At 64.9% G+C, this 19,713-nt stretch overlaps 10 protein-coding genes across 10 annotated transcripts; 7 read left to right on the plus strand and 3 right to left on the minus strand.

The window, feature by feature from the left end:
• Window positions 1-40: 40 nt before the first annotated feature.
• Window positions 41-2,260, plus strand: MICPUN_101515 (predicted protein; the record flags this gene model as incomplete). Its single annotated transcript, XM_002503587.1, has 1 exon — window positions 41-2,260. One exon carries the CDS (start codon window positions 41-43, stop codon window positions 2,258-2,260), a length of 2,220 nt encoding a protein of 739 aa, XP_002503633.1.
• A 2,012-nt stretch (window positions 2,261-4,272) lies between these two features.
• Window positions 4,273-4,803, plus strand: MICPUN_60139 (copper transporter family; the record flags this gene model as incomplete). The annotated part of the gene is made up of 1 exon (XM_002503588.1): window positions 4,273-4,803. The coding sequence occupies one exon, from the start codon at window positions 4,273-4,275 to the stop codon at window positions 4,801-4,803; it is 531 nt and encodes a 176-aa protein (XP_002503634.1).
• Window positions 4,804-5,002: 199 nt separating this feature from the next.
• Window positions 5,003-5,968, minus strand: MICPUN_60140 (unc-50 family protein; the record flags this gene model as incomplete). The annotated part of the gene is made up of 3 exons (XM_002503932.1): window positions 5,003-5,568; window positions 5,665-5,758; window positions 5,879-5,968. 3 exons carry the CDS (start codon window positions 5,966-5,968, stop codon window positions 5,003-5,005), a joined length of 750 nt encoding a protein of 249 aa, XP_002503978.1.
• A 192-nt stretch (window positions 5,969-6,160) lies between these two features.
• On the plus strand, window positions 6,161-9,471 carry MICPUN_60141 (proteasome regulatory complex component protein; the record flags this gene model as incomplete). Its single annotated transcript, XM_002503589.1, has 3 exons — window positions 6,161-6,397; window positions 6,521-6,626; window positions 6,784-9,471. The coding sequence occupies 3 exons, from the start codon at window positions 6,161-6,163 to the stop codon at window positions 9,396-9,398; spliced, it is 2,958 nt and encodes a 985-aa protein (XP_002503635.1). The 3' UTR covers window positions 9,399-9,471.
• Window positions 9,472-9,746: 275 nt separating this feature from the next.
• On the plus strand, window positions 9,747-10,628 carry MICPUN_108624 (predicted protein). The gene has a single exon (XM_002503590.1). It carries the CDS (start codon window positions 9,782-9,784, stop codon window positions 10,541-10,543), a length of 762 nt encoding a protein of 253 aa, XP_002503636.1. The 5' UTR covers window positions 9,747-9,781; the 3' UTR covers window positions 10,544-10,628.
• A 131-nt stretch (window positions 10,629-10,759) lies between these two features.
• Window positions 10,760-11,670, plus strand: MICPUN_60143 (predicted protein; the record flags this gene model as incomplete). Its single annotated transcript, XM_002503591.1, has 2 exons — window positions 10,760-11,567; window positions 11,600-11,670. The coding sequence occupies 2 exons, from the start codon at window positions 10,760-10,762 to the stop codon at window positions 11,668-11,670; spliced, it is 879 nt and encodes a 292-aa protein (XP_002503637.1).
• Window positions 11,671-11,800: 130 nt separating this feature from the next.
• Window positions 11,801-15,391, minus strand: MICPUN_105848 (predicted protein; the record flags this gene model as incomplete). Its single annotated transcript, XM_002503933.1, has 2 exons — window positions 11,801-13,277; window positions 13,746-15,391. 2 exons carry the CDS (start codon window positions 15,389-15,391, stop codon window positions 11,855-11,857), a joined length of 3,069 nt encoding a protein of 1,022 aa, XP_002503979.1. The 3' UTR covers window positions 11,801-11,854.
• Window positions 15,392-15,539: 148 nt separating this feature from the next.
• MICPUN_60146 (predicted protein) lies at window positions 15,540-16,284 on the plus strand (the record flags this gene model as incomplete). The annotated part of the gene is made up of 3 exons (XM_002503592.1): window positions 15,540-15,623; window positions 15,696-16,116; window positions 16,187-16,284. The coding sequence occupies 3 exons, from the start codon at window positions 15,540-15,542 to the stop codon at window positions 16,282-16,284; spliced, it is 603 nt and encodes a 200-aa protein (XP_002503638.1).
• Window positions 16,285-16,712: 428 nt separating this feature from the next.
• MICPUN_83736 (predicted protein) lies at window positions 16,713-18,083 on the plus strand (the record flags this gene model as incomplete). The annotated part of the gene is made up of 1 exon (XM_002503593.1): window positions 16,713-18,083. The coding sequence occupies one exon, from the start codon at window positions 16,713-16,715 to the stop codon at window positions 18,081-18,083; it is 1,371 nt and encodes a 456-aa protein (XP_002503639.1).
• Window positions 18,084-18,112: 29 nt separating this feature from the next.
• Window positions 18,113-18,685, minus strand: MICPUN_108625 (predicted protein). The gene has a single exon (XM_002503934.1). The coding sequence runs from the start codon at window positions 18,612-18,614 to the stop codon at window positions 18,255-18,257; it is 360 nt and encodes a 119-aa protein (XP_002503980.1). The 5' UTR covers window positions 18,615-18,685; the 3' UTR covers window positions 18,113-18,254.
• Window positions 18,686-19,713: the final 1,028 nt, after the last annotated feature.

Consider the following 19,713-nt stretch of genomic DNA (forward strand, 5'->3'; position numbering starts at 1 on the left):
TCGAGCGCGCGCGCGCGATCGGCGGTCCGAAGGGTGGACGATGGCACCCCCTGCTAAGACACCGAGACGCGGATACAGCACCGATGAGACCGAGGAGATCTACAACGGCCTCATGTTCCTCGCGAACGAGTTCGAGGAGGACAACGCGCCGCTCCAGGCGGTCCGGTGCTACGAGGCGCTCTGCCTGAAGGATCTCACCTTGCTGCCGGTGCCGGAGGCGAGGGCGCGCGTGCGGCTGGCGTCGCTGCTGCTACAGTATACGGACAACGTTCACAGGGCCAAACAGCACCTCGAGACGTGCATGCTGCTCCTGAAGAACGTCCACGGATACGAGAAGCTCAAGTGCCAGACCTTCAGCGGCCTCGCGCGTTGTTACAGGCTCTTCGGCAGGGACGTGCGAATGTCGTGGCTCAACGCCACCACGAGCGGGCTGGATCTGGCGAGGCAGGCGGAGAAGAAGTACCCGGACGAGAGGGAGGATTGGGTGACTTGGCAGTTCCACTTCATGATGGACCGAGCGGACCTGTACATGGTGTACTGCGACTTCGCCGCCGCGGAACGGGAGCTCGCCGCGGGCGCCGCGCTGGCGCGCGAGACTGGGATGAGCGAGGTGGCTGTCGCGTTTGCGCTCGCCAGGCTGCAGCGGGCGATCGCGCAGAGGGGCGCGGGGGAGGGCGCCGGCGCGGGTGAGGTGGACGCCGCGAAAACCGCGGAGGATGCGGTGAACGCGCTCGAGGAGGCGGTGGGCGAGGAGGCTGCCGCGCCCGCCCGCCTGCACCTCCACGTGCTGCGCACCCTCGGAAACCTCGCGGCGGGAAACGTCCACGCAACCGCCGAGGTACCCAAGATCGTCGCACGGCTCGTCAAGTCCATCGAGGGAAAGACGGACGATGAGATCGATGCGAAACACGCGTACGTGTGGCTCCCGGTCCGAGCCACGATCGCGCTCGCCAAGCTCCTCACCGGCGAATCGCTTCGGCCGCTCGGCAAATTCTCCGAGGCGCGGCGCGATCTGGAGGACGCGATGGATCAGTGCGACGCCGCGTTGAAACACCTGGGCGTGATGCCAGAGGGCGGCGATGCGGACGCGAAGGCTGTCGTCGAGCAGGAGCAGCTCATCGCGGAGCAGCGCGCCGCCATGGAGAAGGAAGGTTCCCCCTCGGGGCGGGGCGGATCCAAAACGTCGCCGCGGGGAAAGACCAAGGGGAAGCGGAGCAGGGGTGGCAAGAAAGCGAACGCGGACGAGGAAGCGGAGGACCAGCCGCCGCTCCCGCCCAAACGCCAGTGGGTCGGATCGGAGATCGACCTCGCGCCGAGGACCGCGAACGACGCCAAGCCGTACCTCCACATCCGAATGCTCGCGCTGCAGGGCCTGGTGGGCGCGGACCTCACCGCCACCAAGCTCTCGCTGGCGGCGGCTCGAACCGAGCAGATGCGCGCGATGGTCGAGAGCTACCCGAGGACCCTACGGGGGTACGCGTCCGTCGCCGACCACGCCGAAGGGCAGGTGCTGCACTCGCTCGGCAAGTACGAGGAGGCTGCGGCGAGGTTTGCGGCGGCGGCGGCGGCGGCGGAGTCCTTCGGTCCGGACGCGATGAGGGACATCGCCGCCGTGTGCGGGGCCCTGTCGGAGCTCGCGGAGGGGAGCCCGGGCGGGATCTCCCGGGCGCTCGACCTGGTGCGTCCGGTCCTGAAGCGGCACGAGGCGATGCAGGCGGCGGCCGCGGCGGGTGCGGATGAAAAGACCGGGGAGAAGGACGCATCGGCTCTGCCCAACTTTGCGCACCAAGCCGCGGCGCTCTTCGTCTCCGGCTACGCGAACATCGTGAAGGGGGACGCGTCCCAGGAGGCGAAGCCGAAGCTGTCCAAGGCGTTGAAGCTGGCTCACACCCAGTGCTGCAACCATCAGCTCGTGGCGCAGTCGCTCTCGCTGATCGGTACCATCGTGCTGGACACGCGCGGCGGGGACCTGAGCCAGTCCCTCGACATGCTCCAGAGCTCGTTCACGCTGAGCAAGGCGCAGGAGGACATGCCAGCGCAGCTCGGGTGCCTGGACAGCCTCCTGCGACTGCACCGCATCAGGGGTAGCGACCAAGAGGAGCAGGATGCGCTCGTGAGCTACCACAGGAGGAAGGCTAGCGCGTACCAGTCGTTGGTGAGGGCGGCGCTGGAGGACGAGGAGCGGCTGGCTCGAATCACAAACGGCGGGATCCATCTCGACGACGCGGAGGAGATGGAAGTTGACGAGGACGAAACGTGACGCGACACGGCGCGAGGTGGACGGGTCGTCGTGACGAGTGCGACGGTACGATTTGCGTCGAATCAAGATAGATCTACAAGCTTTCAGTCCTCGCCCTTCATGTGCTTTCGCTTGAACTTCAGGAGGCCGACAGCCTTGAGGTACCTCTTCTTGAGCTTTGCCCTCGCCGGGGTAATGTCCTCTCTGATGGAAGTCTGCAGCAGCCGCTCCTCTTCTTCCGGCGTGGGGCACTGGCTCAGCCTCGCGCGAAGCCCCTCGCCAGCGCCGTTGCCGAGGGCGTCGCACCACTCCTGCCCCATCGCCCGCACCCTCTCAAACGCTCTGGCGACGTCCTTCGCGGAGAAGAGGCGGTGCCTCTTCTTGCGCTCGGCGTTTTCGATATCCTTCACCTCGGCGACCATCGTGGCGAGGGCCTCTTGGTTCCTGCCTTCGATGCTCTTGAGCGCCTGCTTAGCCCCGACGAACCCGCGCCGCTTTGCACGCTCCTTCGACAGCTCCTGCGCCAGCTCTGGGGGCAGCCTTGGCTCCAGGCCGAACCTATAGAACATGCTCCTGGCGAGCATCCTGTTTTTCCAATCCATCTTCTTCACCAGCCGCGAGGTCTCCGAGATCATCCGATCAGCCATCTTCTCGCTCAGCTCGCTCAAGGCGCCGACGTCGTACATCTTGTTGTACGCCCGCATGGCAATGCTCAGCGGGAACACCTTGAGCTCCCAGCCGTCCTGCTTGCCGTGTAAGATCACCTTTTCGCAGAGCGCCTGCAGCAGGTCAGTGTCGAGCGGCCCAAAGTCGTACGGATCCTGCCCGTCACCGTACTGGTAGATGCGCAGATACCCCCACATGATATCGTTGACGTTAGCCACCGGCGCGTCCCCCCTGATCACCCTCGCGCTCGCCTCCGTCAGCGCCTTGAGCGTCTCCCCGGATAGTGCCGGAAACGTCCCAGACTCGAATAGCATCCCGTAGGCCCACATGGCGTTGGCTGCTTCGTACACGTTCATGTCCCCCGCGGTTCTTCGGAGGTGGGGATCCATCGCGACCCACAGGGACGGATCGAACCGGTGCCCTATCCGCGTCAGACCCGCGGCGCCCTTAACGAGAGAAGAAGCCGTCCGCGCGTCCAGCGTCACATCCGCGAACCTGTCGCGGCTGTGCGCGAGGTTGAGGACGAGGGGGATCAATTTTTCGGTGAACCCCGCGTCTTTCGTGAGGCGCTCGAGCATGGCTGTGCGCGCTGGGGAGTTGCGCTGGAACTGGGGCATGAGCCGGACGACCTGCGACAGCGCGGTGCACACGTTGACCGAGTTGAAGGTGCTCTTATCCCTGAAGGACGACCGCGTCCTGACCAGCCACAGGAGCTCTTTTAGGTCCTTCGCCTCTACCAGCCGCTGGTTCGTCTGCAGACTCTGATTCTTCTTGGACGATTGCTTGCGTTTGCGTTTGCCCTGCCCGTCAGCCGCCGCCGATACGTCCCCGCCGCTCACCGCCCCGACCCGGTTACCGACGCGCCACCGGTGATAATCTTTCGTCCACACGTCCACCGCCGGCCGAGCGCCGCCGCGGTCGTTGCTCCCGCCGCCGTCGTGCCCGCCCGACGATGACCCCGCCGCGTGATCGGCGTCGTGGTCGTCGTCATCGAGCTCGACCGGCGCCACGCTTCCGAACCAGCGCAGGCGATCTATCCGCGCCGGGTCACCGCGAAGTAGGCGACGGTTGGCCGTCCACGTTTCGGAATCGCCGCCAGGGCAACGCGCGAGAGGCGCGACGCCCGCCGCGAAGGACCTCGTCAAGATCGATGACGACGCGGACTGCGCTCGACACCGGGTCCCTACCGCCGCGGCGACCTCTCCGGCGGATCCCGCGACCCGCAGCAGCAGCCGAGCTGTCAGCCTGCCGCCCGCCATGGCGCTGTGGCAGATCCCCAAGCTGTGACGTGGTTCTGTTTTCTGGGCGCAGTCTTGAAATGAGCAACGAGAAACCCGCGCGCGGCCTCAGTTCGTGAGCGCTTCGAGATGGACCACTCGCATCATTTCGGGGGCGAGATGGCCGGTGGGGCGGGCTCCGGGGGCGGGGGTGGAATGCACAACATGCACATGCACGGCATGCCCGTGGCCTTCGAGTGGGGTCACCGCGTCACCCTCTATTTCGACTCGTGGGCCACCGAGACCCACTTCGACTACATCGTGGCACTCCTCTTCATGTTCACCCTGTGCGTCATGCAGGAGGGACTGTACTACCTGCGGACGTTGCCCCCGAAGGTGAGGGCACAGACGACTGAGGAGATCGAAGGCGTTACCGCGCCCATCCTGCCCGCGCCGTACAAGACCCCGGCCTTGCGACGACGACTCTGGGGCACCGCATTGTACGCCCTGAATCTGTGTAGTAGTTATCTCATCATGCTGGCTGTGATGACGTGCAACGGCGGGGTTTTCCTCACCGTGGTGTTGGGGCTGAGCGTGGGTCATTTTTTGGGCAAGTCCAGGCGCCCGATCGCCACGGGGATGGGGGAATCGTCGGAGGCCTGCTGCATAGAGGGCCAGTGACCAACTCGTGACCTCCTCCTCGGGCGCCTGGACTCAATCAATCGGCGATGCCAAAACACTTGTACTTTCCTGACATACGTTAGTAGATGCAACGCACGCGTTGCGTTTGTTGTGATGTGATGATACTGTGATACTAAATTGTTGCTAATATTAGGTGCTACGCGTTGGGCGGCGGTTCCCGTCGGCGAGTTTTCCGTCGTCAGTGGAAATAGATGCCCAACACGAACTTGGTGGGATTGAAACCGACCAGGATCGCGAGCGGCGTCACGAGCATGATCAAGGCGATGGGATACACCAGCAAGGCCGTGTGCTCCAGGAACGGCAGCACGTTGTACCCGCAGAAGACGCAGTAGTGGTAATAGGACAGCGCGACGCCGTACAGCGCCCCCGACAGCAACCTGGGCAGGAAACCGTTCATCATCAGGATCGGCGACAGCACCAGCTGCCCGCAGTACAGAGAGACGAACAGGGTGAAGAAGGCGTTGACGTGCACGTCGAACGCGTACATCCACTCGACCCTCTGCTCCACCGCGTGCGAGTGGTTCACCCCCTCCCGCATGTACCTGTTGGCGACGTACCAGTACGCCGTCGCGACACCCGCGCCGACGCCCAGAAAGTCCACCAGCACCGACCTTACCACCGCGTACGCCGCCTGACCGAGACTGCGGCTGTAGAACAAACAGTACAGGATCGACACCGCGAACACCATGATCGCCGTCAACACCACGAACGCCGGGTCGTCCCTCGCCCACTGGTTCTTGGTCTCTGCAAACGGAGGAGAGCACGCACATCGTTTAGTTTATTTAGTCGATCCGTTCCGAACGGCGCGGGTTGGGTCGGGTTGGAGGACGGGAAACTCACGTTTGCGATACATCGTGTGCCTGTACACCACCTTGGGATTCGTGCACATGAGGTACATCTGCCAGAAGGTGTACTCCAGGTCCATCTGACGGAACTGCGGGGTGGAACGGGGCGGAGGTGGGGATGGGCGTCAGCGTCATTATTTCTCGGTCGGGTCGTGCCGGTCGGGTCGGGTCGTGCGGCGCGAAGGTGGGGTGCGCGGCGATGTTCTCACCTTCATCAGTCGCCTGACGTACGTGGGAAACCCGCTTCCCCGATACGCCCCCTTCTGGCTCATCGCATCCTTCTTCAAAGGGTGGTTCATCTCGCCTGGTGCCCCACGAAAATGGCGACCCAACGGGCGCGATCACCACGCCTCCTCTCGTACTGGGTCCGTACTGTAGGTGCGAGCTCGGTTCAAAAAGGGGCGTCCGCCGCGAGCTGCTCACTGTGGAAGCGCGCGTAGGCATACGGCGTGGACAAAAGCTCGCTTGGATCTCGTGAGAAGGGTTCGAGCATGGCGGTAGCCGGCCCTATCTCCATGGGCCCCGCCCTGGGTCTCTCCTCCGCGGCTGGCCTCATCTCGATGCTCGAGGAGACCGAGGTGCAGCTGCAAACCACCGCGCTGCGATCGCTGAACAAGGTCATCGACACGCACTGGGCCGAGGTGGCGGGATCCATCTCGGTCATCGAGGCGATGTACGAGGACGAGTTCTTCGCACAGCGCGAGCTCGCGGCGCTTTTGGCCTCCAAGGTGCGTCACTCAGCCTCCCCCGCGTCGCGTCATCAGCGCCCCGTCCTTGGCGATCTTTCAAGGGTTAGCCGTGTGCCCAGATCTGAAACCTGACCCCGTCCCCCTTCCCTCCCGCGCCCGCAGGTCTTCTACCACCTCGGCGAGCTCAACGATGCGCTCAACTACGCACTCTGCGCCGGCAGCATGTTTGACGTCACCGAGTCCAACGATTTCGTCAAGACCCTGCTCGGTACGCGTCGCCGGTCCCCCCAGATCCCAACCTACCCGTTGTCTATCCCTTGACGGGCCTTTTTCCCCCGTGTGCGGGACGGGAAAAAAAGCGAACAACCGATCTGACCCATCTGACCCGCCCCGACCCTTCCCCCGACCCGCATCCGCAGCCAAAGCGATCGACGAGTACATCGAGCAGAGGCAGAAGCCCGAAGCCGAGCAGGCGATCGACGCGCGGCTCGTGTCCATCGTCGAGCGGATGTTCCAGCGGTGCTTCGACGATGGTCAGATCCACCAGGCCATCGGAGTCGCGCTCGAGACCAAGCGCCTGGACAAGCTGGAGGAGGCCATCCACAAGAGCACCGACGTGGCGGAGGCGCTTAACTACGCGACAAGGGTGTGCCAGACGCTCGTCACGTCGAGGGAGTTTCGCCGCGAGGTGCTCACGGTGCTGGTGCGCATGTACGAGAGCGATCACGTGGAGAACAACTACCTGAACGTGTGCCAGTGCCTCATGTTCCTGGACGACGCGGACGGCGTAGCGGCGATCCTCACCAGGCTCGTCGAGGGCGAGGAGGACGATCAGCTCTTGGCGTACCAGATCGCCTTCTCCCTGTGCGAGAATGAGATTCAAAAGTTTCTTTCCAACGTCGCGTCCAAGCTGGCGCCCTCGCCCAAGGATACCCCTCGCGAGAACGGCGCCGACGAGGACGCCGCCATGGAGGACGGCGAGGAGGACAAGAAGGAAGACGAGGAGAAGAAGGCGGAGGAGAAGAAGGAGCCCATCGCGCTGCTCCGCTCGGTGCTCTCCGGCGAGCTCCCCGTCAACCTCCACCTCGAGTTTCTGTACTCGCACAACGCCGCCGACCTCCTGCTGCTCAAGCAGATGCGTTCCGCGGTGGAGTCCAGGAACTCCGTGTGCCACTCCGCGACCGTGCTCTGCAACGCGTTGATGCACGCGGGCACCACCGTGGATACTTTCCTCAGGGAGAACCTCGACTGGCTCAGCAGGGCGACGAACTGGGCGCGGTTCTCGGCGACGGCGGGGATGGGCGTGATTCACCGCGGGCAGCTCAACGAGGGCCGCACGCTGATGGGACCCTTCTTGCCCCGCGAGGGCGGCGCCGGGGGTGCGCGCCCGAGCCCCTACACCGAGGGCGGCGCCCTGTACGCGCTCGGTCTCATCCACGCCAACCACGGCGAGGGTATCCTGCCCTTTCTGCTCGAGTCGTCCCGCTCCAGCAACAACGAGGTTATCCAGCACGGCGCGTGCCTCGGCCTCGGTCTGGCCGCGCTCGGCTCCGGCAACGAGGAGGTGTTCACCGACATGTTCCGAATCCTCCGCACTGACGGTGCCATCGCGGGCGAGGGTGCCGGCGTCGGCATGGGCCTGCTCCTCGCGGGCTCCGGCGCCGTCGACAAGCAGCAGCAAATTCTCAACTACTGCCACAAGACGCAGCACGAGAAGATCATCCGCGGGTGCTCCGTCGGCCTGGCGCTCACCGCGTACGGCCGCGAGGAGGAGGCCGAGCCCCTCATCGAGCAGATGGTGCGCGACAGCGACCCGATCATCCGCTACGGCGCGTGCCTCGCCACCGCATCGGCGTACGTGGCCACCGGAAACAACGCGGGCATCCGGCGCCTCTTGCACGTCGCCGTGTCCGACGTGTCCGACGACGTTCGAAGGGCCGCGGTGATGTCGTTGGGTTTCGTGCTGTGCTCCACCCCGAGCCAGTGCCCGAGGGTCGTTAAGCTCCTCGCGGAGTCTTACAACCCCCACGTGCGCTACGGCGCCGCGATGGCTGTGGGTATCTCGTGCTCCGGCACGGGCATGAAGGAGGCTGTCGCGCTCCTCGAGCCCATGCTCACCGACGCGGTTGACTTCGTGCAACAGGGTGCGCTCATCGCCATGGCCATGGTGATGGTGGAGCAGTCCGAACAGTCCCTGGCGCCCTTCCGCAAGAGGCTGATGAACCACATCCAGGACGATCGAGAGGTGACGATGACCAAGATGGGCGCCATCATGGCGCAGGGCATCATCGACGCCGGCGGGCGAAACGTGACCATCGGCCTCCGGGCCAAGTCGGGCTACCCAAGGATGACCGCCGTGCTCTCCATGCTCGTGTTCACGCAGTACTGGTACTGGTACCCGCTCTCCTACTTCATATCCCTCACCTTTGTGCCCACCGCGTTCATCGGCCTCGACTCCCATCTCAAGATGCCGATGTGCTCGGTGACGTCGCACTGCAAGCCTTCGCTCTTCGCCTATCCCGCGCCTGTCAACCTCGACGACAAGAAGGACAAGGGCAAGCTCGTCAAGGCTGTCCTCTCCACCACCGCGAAGGCCAAGGCTAAGGCGGCGAAGAAGGCCAGGGAGGAGGGCAAGGAGGCTGAGGGCATGGACGTCGACGGTGACAAGAAGGACGACGAGGCTGAGGGCATGGACGTCGACGGCGACAAGAAGGACGACGAGGAGGATGCCGAGAAGGAGAAGAAGAAGCCGGAGCCCACGAAGGAGGAGCTGTCCAACCCGGCGAGGGTCACGCCGGCGCAGGAGAGGTACGTGCGGTTCGACGAGGGCAGCAGGTTCGTCCCGGCGGTGGCGGATCTCAGGCGCGGCTTCGTGGTGCTCAAGGATACCACCCCGGGGGAGGACATCGAGTACGTCGCCGCGACCAGGACCCTGGTGCCGGGGGTGACAAACACGGGCGGCGGGGCCGCCGCGGCTGCGCCCGTGGAGGAGGAGCCGGCGCCGCCCGAGGAGTTCGAGTTCGACCCGAACGACGTGTAGGGTGTACGATTCGTTTATTGTTGTTCCCCAGAGTTGCGTGTGTTGGGATGAAATGCAAACAGAAAATGAGGAAGTCCTCGTCACAAATATCCTCGACGCTCGATCGGATAAGCCACGACCGCGCTCCCCCGCTCCGAACTTTTGGATCGGTCCAAGCCGGCGTCATGTCCGCACTTGCCGTGACGAGCTCCTCGTTCGCTCCGGGGCGAGCGATCCTCAGCCGCTCCCGGGTGCGGAGCGGGAGCGTCCAGACGCGATCGCGCCCTCACATCGTCCGGGCATCGGCGTCGGTCGAAACGTCGTTCTTCCCGATCCCGTCCGTCGGCCTCAAGCTCGAGGTCCAGTCCCAGAAAGCCGCGTCGGGGGTGGCGAAGAAGGCCCCGATGGTCTTCGTCCACGGATCTTACCACGCCGCGTGGTGCTGGAGCGAGCACTGGTTCGACTACTTCGCATCGCGCGGCCACGATTGCTACGCCATCTCCTGCAGGGGGCAGGGAAAAAGCGACGTGCCCCAGGGCGTGTCCGTGGCGGCCACGCTCGTGGAGCACGCGGACGACGTCACCGCCTTCTGCGCATCCCTCGAGACCCCCCCTGTGCTCGTGGGGCATTCATTCGGGGGACTCGTGGCGCAACAGGTGATGTGTCGGCGAAATCCGCCCGAGCTCGCCGCGCTCGCGCTCGTCGCGTCCGTGCCGCCGACGGGCAACGGTCCGATGGTGCGAAGATTTCTCGCGAGGAATTTCATCGCCAGCGTTAAGATCACCTACGCGTTCATCGCCGGCGCCTTCAAGACGAACGCGGCGCTGTGCCGCGAGTGCTTCTTCTCGAGGGACCTGCCGGAGAGCGAGTTGCTCGCGCACATGGGTCAGATCGCGGAGTCGTGCAACGTGCGGCTGCTGGACCTGAAGGCGCTCGACGACGTCCTGCCCATCCCCGCGCCGAGGGCGGGGAGCGCGCCCGTGTGCGTGATGGGGGGCAGGGACGACTTCGTGGTGGACGTGGAGGGCCTGGAGGAGACGGCGGAGTGGGGACGGACCGAGGCCATAGTGATGGAAGACGCCGCTCACGACCTGATGCTCGACACCCGGTGGGAGCGGGCGGCGGCGGCGCTGGACGGGTGGATGGCGACGAACGTCTCGGCGTGAGCGCGGGGTAGAACACGATAGCAGATCACATGTCGACCACTCGGCCAGGGGGCTAAAATTGTAACACTCGGGAACTCATCAACGGAGAACAGAACCTGACAGGCGAGTTTCTGCTGTAACTTTTACGAAAAACGTACACGTCATCCGTCACTTCCGAACGCGCGTCCACCGTCACTCCGACGGTTTAACGTACGAGCGCGCTACGTCCGAGAGACCATGCCTGAGCTTCCCGAGGTGGAGAGCGCGAGGTGCCTGGTCGAGGCGCACTGCATCGGCGCCAAGGTGACCAAGGTGGAGTTCAACGAGGACGGAAGTTTTGACGAGAAGATCTTCAAGGATGTCGAGCGGAAGGCTTTCGTCTCCGCTCTCTTAAACAAGACCCTGACGGCGGCGCATCGTCGGGGTAAACATATGTGGTGGGACATGAGCGGAGGCGCGGACTCGCCTCTTTTTCATTTCGGCATGACCGGGGCATTTTCCATCCGGGGGAAGGGAGCGATGAAGTACAAGGCTTTCGTCGTTGATACCTCGAACTGGCCGCCGCGCTTTGCCAAGCTCGTAGTCACCTTTGACAACGGCATCGCGCTGGCGTACACGGACCCGCGAAGGTTCGGGCGCATCAGGCTGGTACGCGGAGACGTCACGGCGTCACCGCCCATATCCGAGCTCGGCTTCGATCCCCTGCTGGCGATGCCCGACGAGGCCGCGTTTGCGTCGCGCTTCGCCAAACGCGGCGGTCCAATCAAGTCGGTCCTCCTGGACCAGACCATCGCCGCGGGCGTGGGCAACTGGATCGCGGACGAGGTCCTCTACCACTCGAGGCTGCATCCGGAGCAGCCCGCGAAGTCGTTGACGCCCGCGCAGCTGAGGGATCTGAGGGACGCGATGGAGGACGTGATCAAAACCGCGTGCGACGCGGGCGCGGATGCGGAGATGTTCCCGGATGACTGGCTGTTTCACCACAGGTGGGGCAAGGTCGCGGGCGAGGTTGGGGGTGAACCGATTCAGTTCATAACCGTCGGGGGTAGGACCACGGCGTTCGTGCCCAAGCGGCAGAAGAAAACGAGCGAGAAGCATGCGGCTGGCGTGAAGGCGGAGCCCAAGAAACGAGGGGCCGAGAACGATGAGCCCAGCAAGGCACCCGCGAAGAAGGCAGCCGTGAAGAGGGCCCCTGCGAAGAAGGTTGTCGCCAAGAAGGCTCCGGCTAAGAAGGCACCCCCAAGGAAGCCCATGGCGGTGGCGGCGACGAGGAGTCTGCGAGCCCGAGTATAATTTTTTTACAAAGCGTTTGGAACGCGTACTTGTCCCTCGTCACCGCGAGTTGTTCGAAGTCTTGGAGCCCGAGCGTCGGTGACGAGGTTGCTGCGCCGGGGGAAACGCGCCGCCCTCGCGGATGTGCGACTTGAGGTGCTCCAAACTGGCCTGCGCGGCGCGCTTCTTCGCATCCTCTGGTGAGTTGCTGGACGCCAGCCCCAGCGCCCGCTTAATCTTGTAGGAAATCGCAGCCTTCCTCCTGCGTTCCTTCTCCAGCTGCATGCCCTTGACCACCCCGTGTTCCATGCCCTCTCTGAGGCCCTTCTCGACGATGGCCCGCGCCTCCGGGCTCATCGCGGCGATCTCATCCTCCAGCGACCCGAATCGTTGAAGTTCGTTCCTTGCCTCCGTGAACCCCTCCGCCCTGCCCTCGTCCCGCGCCTCGCGGAGCATCAGGGTCATGTCCTCGAACCTCTTGTCGATGCGCTCGTCCACGTTGGTGGTGCTCTCGAGCCTGCGCGTCGCCTCGCTCGCGATCTCCTTCGCGGTGTTGTACTGGTGCTCAGACATCTCTCCAAACATCTTCATCATCTGCTCCACCGCGTTGAGTCGTTCCTGGAGCTCATCCGCGCGCTGCCTGCTCGCCTCGGCGTACTTCTCCGCCGCTTTGAGCGCCTTGAGAAGATCCGGATCGTTTGGAAGGTCCGCGTCGCTGACGATGGGCTTGGGTTTGGCCTCGTCCTCGGTCACGAGCCCGAGGAAGACGCCTGTTCGCAGCACCGTGTTCTTCGCCTTGGCATCCGGAGCATTCTCCGCGGCGAAAAACACCCCGCGCCGCGCCGCCAACCTGGCGCCCCTCCTCGCCCCCGCGCCCACGGCCCTGTACGGCCCGAGGACGAACCCGGGGAGGAACAGGTCGCAGAACATGAACGTCGCCACGTAGAGCGCGACGTAGTCCTGAAAGTTGCCGCGGAAGTACGTGCCCCTGACCAGGACGCAGTCAACCGCCGCGAGGGTCGCCGCGCCGCTCACACCCACCGCGCCCTCGGCGCTGATGAGCGCACGATACAGCGACACGGGGATGCGCCCGACGGTACCCGCGAGCATCCTGAAGACGGTGAACGTCATCAGGAAGGACCTGAGCGCGAGGTACGTGCCCTTGAGACCGGTCCTCGCGACGGCGAAGGGCAAGCCGAGTATCGTCGCGACGGTCCCCTCCCTCAGCGCCTTTCTCCTGGCGGCCCAACGCAGGCGTCGGAGCACCCGCGCCGCGGCGTAGCTGCGCCAGTACCTCTGGATGACGAGCGCCGCGCGGTCCTCACCCTTGACCGTCGCGCATCTCATCGAGTGCTTCACCAGCGTGTGCACCAGGGCCTTCCGCATCCTCGCCTCCACCGGGGTCTCCTCGACGTTGGCAGCCTTCTTGGAGTCGCCGAAGAAGGGCTTGAAGGTGGACACCACGCGGGACTTGTCCATGGTGCTGGTGGAGTAGGACGGGGCGTCGGAGCTCCATCCCTTGGTGTCCCGGAGCGTCACCACGTTGGACATTCCGCGCGACTGTTGTTCAAAACGCGTTTACTTTCCCCAACCTGCGACGGATGCGCGTCGGTTGCTCGGGTGCAACGCAGGCGAGGGCTTCGCGCGCGCGTGAATCGCGGGAACGAGCTCGCGCCGGTGCAAAAGCGTTCCGCCGCGTCCGGTGACGCCGCGTTGTGGTCGCGCCCTCGCGCGAAGGAAAAGCCCAGAAAAACAGGTTACAGTTGTGTACGAGTACAGGCTAAATCCAAGTTTTCACGAGTCATGAACCAAGGAAAACTCCCATACACCACCATGGGCCCAATTTCTGTTACGACTCCTGGACGCGAGTCAACCCCGCAGGATTTTCGGGAGCTCCGACAGCGCCCACAGCCCGGGCTGAGACAGCGCGCGCCTCTTCGCCGCCCCGTACCCGCTCGCCTCCCCCGCCGATCGTTTCGCGTCCGCGTACGTTCCCCCCGCCGCGTCCCCGCGTCCCAGTTCCACGTCCCCCCGTCCGAGGTTCTCGACGACGAATCGATGCGTCGCGAGCAACGAGACGCGAGACAGCGAAGACGGTCCACGGCCGTCGGGCATCAACCTCACCCCGGCGCGGCCGTCGAGAACCTCCCACCGACCGCCCACGCCCACGCTGACGCCGACGCCGACGATGCCGCCGACGACGCCGTCGTCCTCGTCCCCCGAGAGCTCGTCGTCCCTCGACGTCCCTCTCGCCCGCGTCGCCGTCATACTTGTCGGTCCACCATCTTCCAGCCACCACGCGAGCGCCTCCCGTCGATCGAACACCGCGCCCTCCCCTTCCGCGTACGCGCCCAGGTCGAAGGGTACGGCCGTGCACATCACACTCGGATGTCGCACCCCGAACGACGACGAGGGCGACGAGGGCGACGAGGGCGACGAGCCCTTCGCCTGTTCAGTCTCCTTTGCGCGTCGTTCAGTCTCCTTTGCGCTTCGCTCGGCGCCGTTGGGGTCTATGAACCGGTGGACGCGGCAGCACAGCGCGCGCCTCAGGATGGCCTGGTTAAACTTGCGACCGACCGTGACGGACGCGAGGTACACCGGCTCGGCAAGGAACTCCGTCAGCAACGCGCCCTGGAGCCCGACGCACGACCACGTCGCGAGCTTGTCGCTGCACGTCAGCACCCGCCCAGTCGTGGACGCTCCGGGGGGAACGAAGCGTCCGACGTCGCCGCTGCCGCCGCCGGACGCGATCGCGCGATTCCCCGAGGCGACGTCTTTCTCGGTTTCGTCGGCTTTATCGGCCCCGAGCCCTGTGCCCCGCGGTTCCGACGGCTCGCACGCGGTCGACCCCGGGTCTTTCTTGTACAGGAACGCGATCTGCCCCTCCTTCACCGCGCTCCAGCTCGGGCGTCCGTGGTCGTCGGACCCCGGCGGTGTCTCGAAGGCGCCGAGGCCGTCCACGAATCGCTCCTTCGCGCCCTTGGCCCACCGCTTGACGGTCGCGTTGCCGCAGGGCGCGGAGGACGTGTACAGGTGGAAGGTGACGGAAGGACGGACGCGATATCGCTCGCCGGCGCGCTCGAGCACCGACCACGTTTGGGACGCGTTGTCGCGTGCCGAACGGCTTCCAGGTTCCGTCGCCGGCGCGGTGAAGGAGGCCGGGTCCTCCCTCTCGCGCGTGCGCTTGCGACCGGTCGCGACGGGGGACGGCTCGCGATGGGAGCGTCCAGCCTCGGCGGCGAGCTGCGCGTAGAGGAAACGCTTGAGCCCCCGGCGCGCGAGCACCTCCGCGTGGCTGTCGCGGACCCTCGCCCCCGCTTCCGCGTCCGCCTCGATGTCCACCGCGGACATAAACTTGGTCCCCGCGCCCAGCGACACCACCCTGAGCGCGTCCAGGCGCTCGTCACGCGCCACGACAGCCGCGAGCACCGTCTGTCGACCTCCCCCGAACGCATCGGATCGCGCGGGCTCGGGCACGGACGCGAGTGCGGCGTTGTAGGCGGCGATGGAGGCCTTCGCGATGTTATCGGCGAAGACGCATGACGATGTGCGCCTGCCCACGTGCTCGGCGGCGCGCCCGCCGCCTCCTCGGGCCATCCCCCGGGCGCCTTCGCGAGTGTTGGTGGTTCCGAGACGGCAAAATCCGACGTGTTACCTCCGTCAGGAGGAAAAAAATGGCTAACCTAACGACCTCGTCTCACTCATCGCGGGCGCGAAGAGCCGGACCCATACTAGTTCACACACGATGGACGACGCCGCCAAGGCTGCGAAGCGCGCCGAGATCGAGGCCAAGGTGGCCGCGATGAAGGCCGAGCAGAAGAAGCAGGAGGTGAGCGCGCGATCGGACATCGCCCATAGCGGAACGCGGAACTGAAATCCGATTCCTCCCCGTTATCTCCAGGAACAGAAGGCTGCGTACTTTGGCGAGCACCAGGGCATCACCTGCGACGGCTGCGGGGCGGTGCCCATAATTGGCTACAGGTTCAGGTGCAAGAACTGCCCCAACCACGACATCTGCGAGGCTTGCCACGAGCGTTGGGACAACGGCAAGGGCTCGATGGCAAACGGGCTCGCCAAGCAGCAGATATCTCTAGACCCAAAGGACCACGACTTCTTCATCCACAAGGAGCGCGGGTTCAAGCCCCTCGTCAAGACCGCGGGACCGACGCAGAAGAGCGAGAAGAAGCTCAAGGTGAGCACCCGAACCCTCCAGGCTGCTCTCATTCGCGAGACTCCCGCGCCCGAACCAATCGTCATCAGTTTTTGTACCGTCGCCCATCGCGTCGACTCGCCCAACCTTCGTGCAACCCCGGCGATGACTGGTCTCAACTCCAACCCCGTTCGATCGTTTCGCAGCCGAATGATCCGTGCTCGTGCGGGAGCGGTAAGAAGGCGAAGAAGTGCGGCTGTGGAGCCTTCTCGTGAACGAGTTGCAGGGGTTAAGAGTTTTATTCATCGAAATGATGACTGTGGCAGTTTGGTCGAAATAGAGTCATCAAACGATAAATACGCACTTTTGTGCACGTTTTTTAACTGTTTGCCTGTACCTTCGTACCTTCACCTTCGAACACGGAGAAGCCGGTGACGTGGTCTCTTGGACTTTGGATGAGAAAAAGGGCGAAAAAGGAAAAAGCTTCTCCACGGCAGCTCTGTGCAGCAGCTGTGACACGGGCACGAGGCCTCACGCGCGGTCCAAACTTCGAGAGAGACTCTCGAACCCAACGTCATGTCTGTCGCATCCATCCTCGGCAGCCGCGCGGCTCTGTCCGGCGCGTCTGTCGCCACGTCGACCGCCAATGCGCGTCGCCGCTCATTCGCCGCCGCCAGAAGCAAGGCTCCGCGTGCGGCCATATCGCCACCGTCCGAGGGCAGCGAGACCGCGCCCTCCGCCGACGAGAAGCAGCGCGCGAAGGTATCCATGGTCTCCCTGGGATGCCCGAAGAACACCGTGGACGGTGAGGTCATGCTCGGCGACCTCTTCGCCAACGGCTTCGACATCATCGACGAGCACGAGGATGCGGACGCAATCATCGTGAACACCTGCGGGTTCGTCGAGGACGCCAAGAACGAGAGCGTGGACGCCATCCTCGCCGCCGCCGCGATGAAGGCGGAGCAGGAGCAGGGTGGAAAGAAGAAGAAGGTCATCGTCACCGGATGCCTGGCGCAGAGGTACGCGGAGGAGCTCGCGGACGAGATGCCCGAGGTTGACGTGGTCATGGGGTTCGAAAACTACAAGGACTTGCCGAACACGCTCGGCGAGCAGCTCGGGGTGGAGACGGGCGCGGCGGCGGACGGGGCCAAGCGCGGAAGGGTGCGAGTTGGCACCGCGTCGCCCCCGTTCAGGCCCGAGGCCTTGCGCAAGCGCCTCACCCCGCAGCACTACGCCTACCTCAGGGTCGCGGAGGGTTGCGACCACAAGTGCACGTTTTGCGCCATCCCGGGGTTCAGGGGGAAGTTCCGGTCCAAGCCGTGGGACCCGATCATCGAGGAGGCCAAGGCGCTCGCGGACACCGGCGCCAGGGAGCTGTGCCTCATCGCGGAGGACACCAACCAGTGGGGAATGGACCTCAAGGCGAGCGACGGGCGCGGGCTGGCGGAGCTGCTCGAGGCTCTCGCCGTGATCGACGGCGTCGAGTGGATCAGGATCCTCTACGCGTACCCGTCCTACTTCTCCGACCCGCTCATCGACGCCATCGCGGACATCCCCCAGGTGGCCAAGTACATCGACATCCCGCTGCAGCACATCACCAACCTGTCCCTGCTGCGCATGAACCGGCCGCCCCGACAGCACACGGAGGACTTGCTCTACAAGCTCAGGGATCGCATCCCCGGCCTCGCTTTGCGCACCACGTTCATCAGCGGCTTCCCCGGGGAGACCGAGGAGGAGCACGAGGACCTGATGAGATTCTGCAGGGAGTTCAAGTTCGAGCGGCTCGGCGCGTTTGCCTACTCCGAGGAGGACGGGACCCCCGCGGCGACGTACCCGGACCAGGTGGAGCAGGCGGTGAGGGACCTGCGCCGGGACCAGCTCATCGCCCAGCAGCAGCAGATCTCCGAGGACTTTGCGGCGTCGCGCGTCGGGCGGGAGGTTGACGTCATCATCGACGGGTACAACCCGGAGTTTGACGCGTGGACCGGGCGGACGAGCCTGGAGGCGCCAGACATCGATCCCATCGTCTTCGTGGCGGACCCGACGGGCGGGCAGCGGGCGCTGGAGATGGGGCAGATGAGGCGGTGCAAGATCGTGGGCACCTCGCTGTTCGACCTGGAGGCGAACCTCGTGGACTGATTCGCGACCCGGGGGAGGAGGGACGGGGTGTACCACTACTTTTGTGCCGCTTGCAATTCTAATACTAAGGTTTTTTTACACGACGCGGATCTGGACTCCTAGGCGTCTAGTGCGGGCTCCGAGGTATAGCAGACCGCGGGGCGGTGAGGTGGTGCTCGCTATATGTGTCGCTCACTGCTTGACCCCCGCCTGAGCCGGTACGGTGGCGGTGTACATGGGTATCGGCGCCTGCTGTGGGGGCATCGGCTGGGGTGGGGCGGGATATCCCGGCTGGACCACGTAGGCTGGCTGAGCGCCGTAAGGCTGCGGGGGATACGGCGCGTACATGGGCGCCTGCACCGGCGGCGGTCCGAACTCCGCGTGCCGGGGACCCCTCGGATCGTAGCTCCCCGTGAGCGAGGGGTGCCAGGTAGTGGGAAGACCTTCCTCGCGCCGTCGGCGTTCGTTCTCAGAGCAGCGCGAGTACCACAGCCCGCAGAGCATAGAGACCAGGAGCACACCACCCACGATGCCCCACACGACCGCCGACATCTCGACGCCCGTGTGATTCAGTGACGGTCGTCGTGAAACGTGAGAAGACCCTTGATGAAGGTGCTCGCACGTGTGCCGCGGGATGTGGAAAATTGGATTTAGACTCCGCTGCACAGGGAGATTTTGGAGGTGGTTTTCTTCATGTGAGAGTCTGGGGTTCAAAGGAATGTTCTAAGTCCTGAGCGCGCGCGAGACCCTGTCGTCTCCCTCGTCGTCGTCGCCCTTCTTGATATCATCCTCGGCCTTCTTTTCGGCCTCCTTCTGCTTCATCATGTTGATGAGCTCCGCCTTGTACTGCTCCCTGTACGCCACGGTGTCCGGGTCAATCTTCCTCATCACCTCGTTCACCTCTGCGGCGGTCATCGTGGACCCTCCGCTCAGACGCACGTCCCTGAGCGCGCGCCTGAGCATCTCGCGGTACTCGCCGTCGTCAACGAACAGGATCTCCTCGGCGGAGGGGGCCACGCGCTCGACAACCTCCTCAACCTCGGCGGCGGTCATGAACGCGGCGCCGCTGAGCCGCACGTCGCGAAGCGCCCTGGCGAGCCGACCCGCGCCCGCGTCGGCATCCACGTCAGTGTCCACGTCAGCAGCCACGTCAGCCGCCCCCGCCGTCTCCTCGTCGGCGGCCTCAAAGTCCTCCGGGTACTCCGAGCGGCGGTACTTGTCGCCGCTGAGGCTGACGAATCGAAGCGCGCGGGAGAGCTGATCCTTGTACTCCGCGGCGTCGTCGTCGTCGACGGCGGCGGCGGCGGTTCCGAAGGGATCGGACGAGAGCGGCTCGTCAGACGATTCGACGTCGATGGCAGAGCCCTTGCCCTCCTCCTCGACCTCCTTGGCGGCGGCTGCCTGCGCCGCCGCGGCGGCGGCGGCGGCGTCGGCGGCGGCGGCGTCAGCCTGGCGCCTCGCCTCCAGCTCCCGCTCGTGGATGGCGTCCTTCCTGGCTCGCTCCTCCTCCTCGGCGGCGCGCTCGTCCGCCCTGGCGAGCTCCTCGTCCTTGGCGAGCTTCATCGCGATCTCGTGCTCCTCGACGAGCTCGCGGATGTACGAGCCGTAGAGCGAGCCGTGCGCCAGGAGCTCGGACGCCACCTGGAGGATG

Source organism: Micromonas commoda, chromosome 7 (assembly GCF_000090985.2).
Source record: "Micromonas commoda chromosome 7, complete sequence".
NCBI classification, from domain to species: domain Eukaryota; kingdom Viridiplantae; phylum Chlorophyta; class Mamiellophyceae; order Mamiellales; family Mamiellaceae; genus Micromonas; species Micromonas commoda.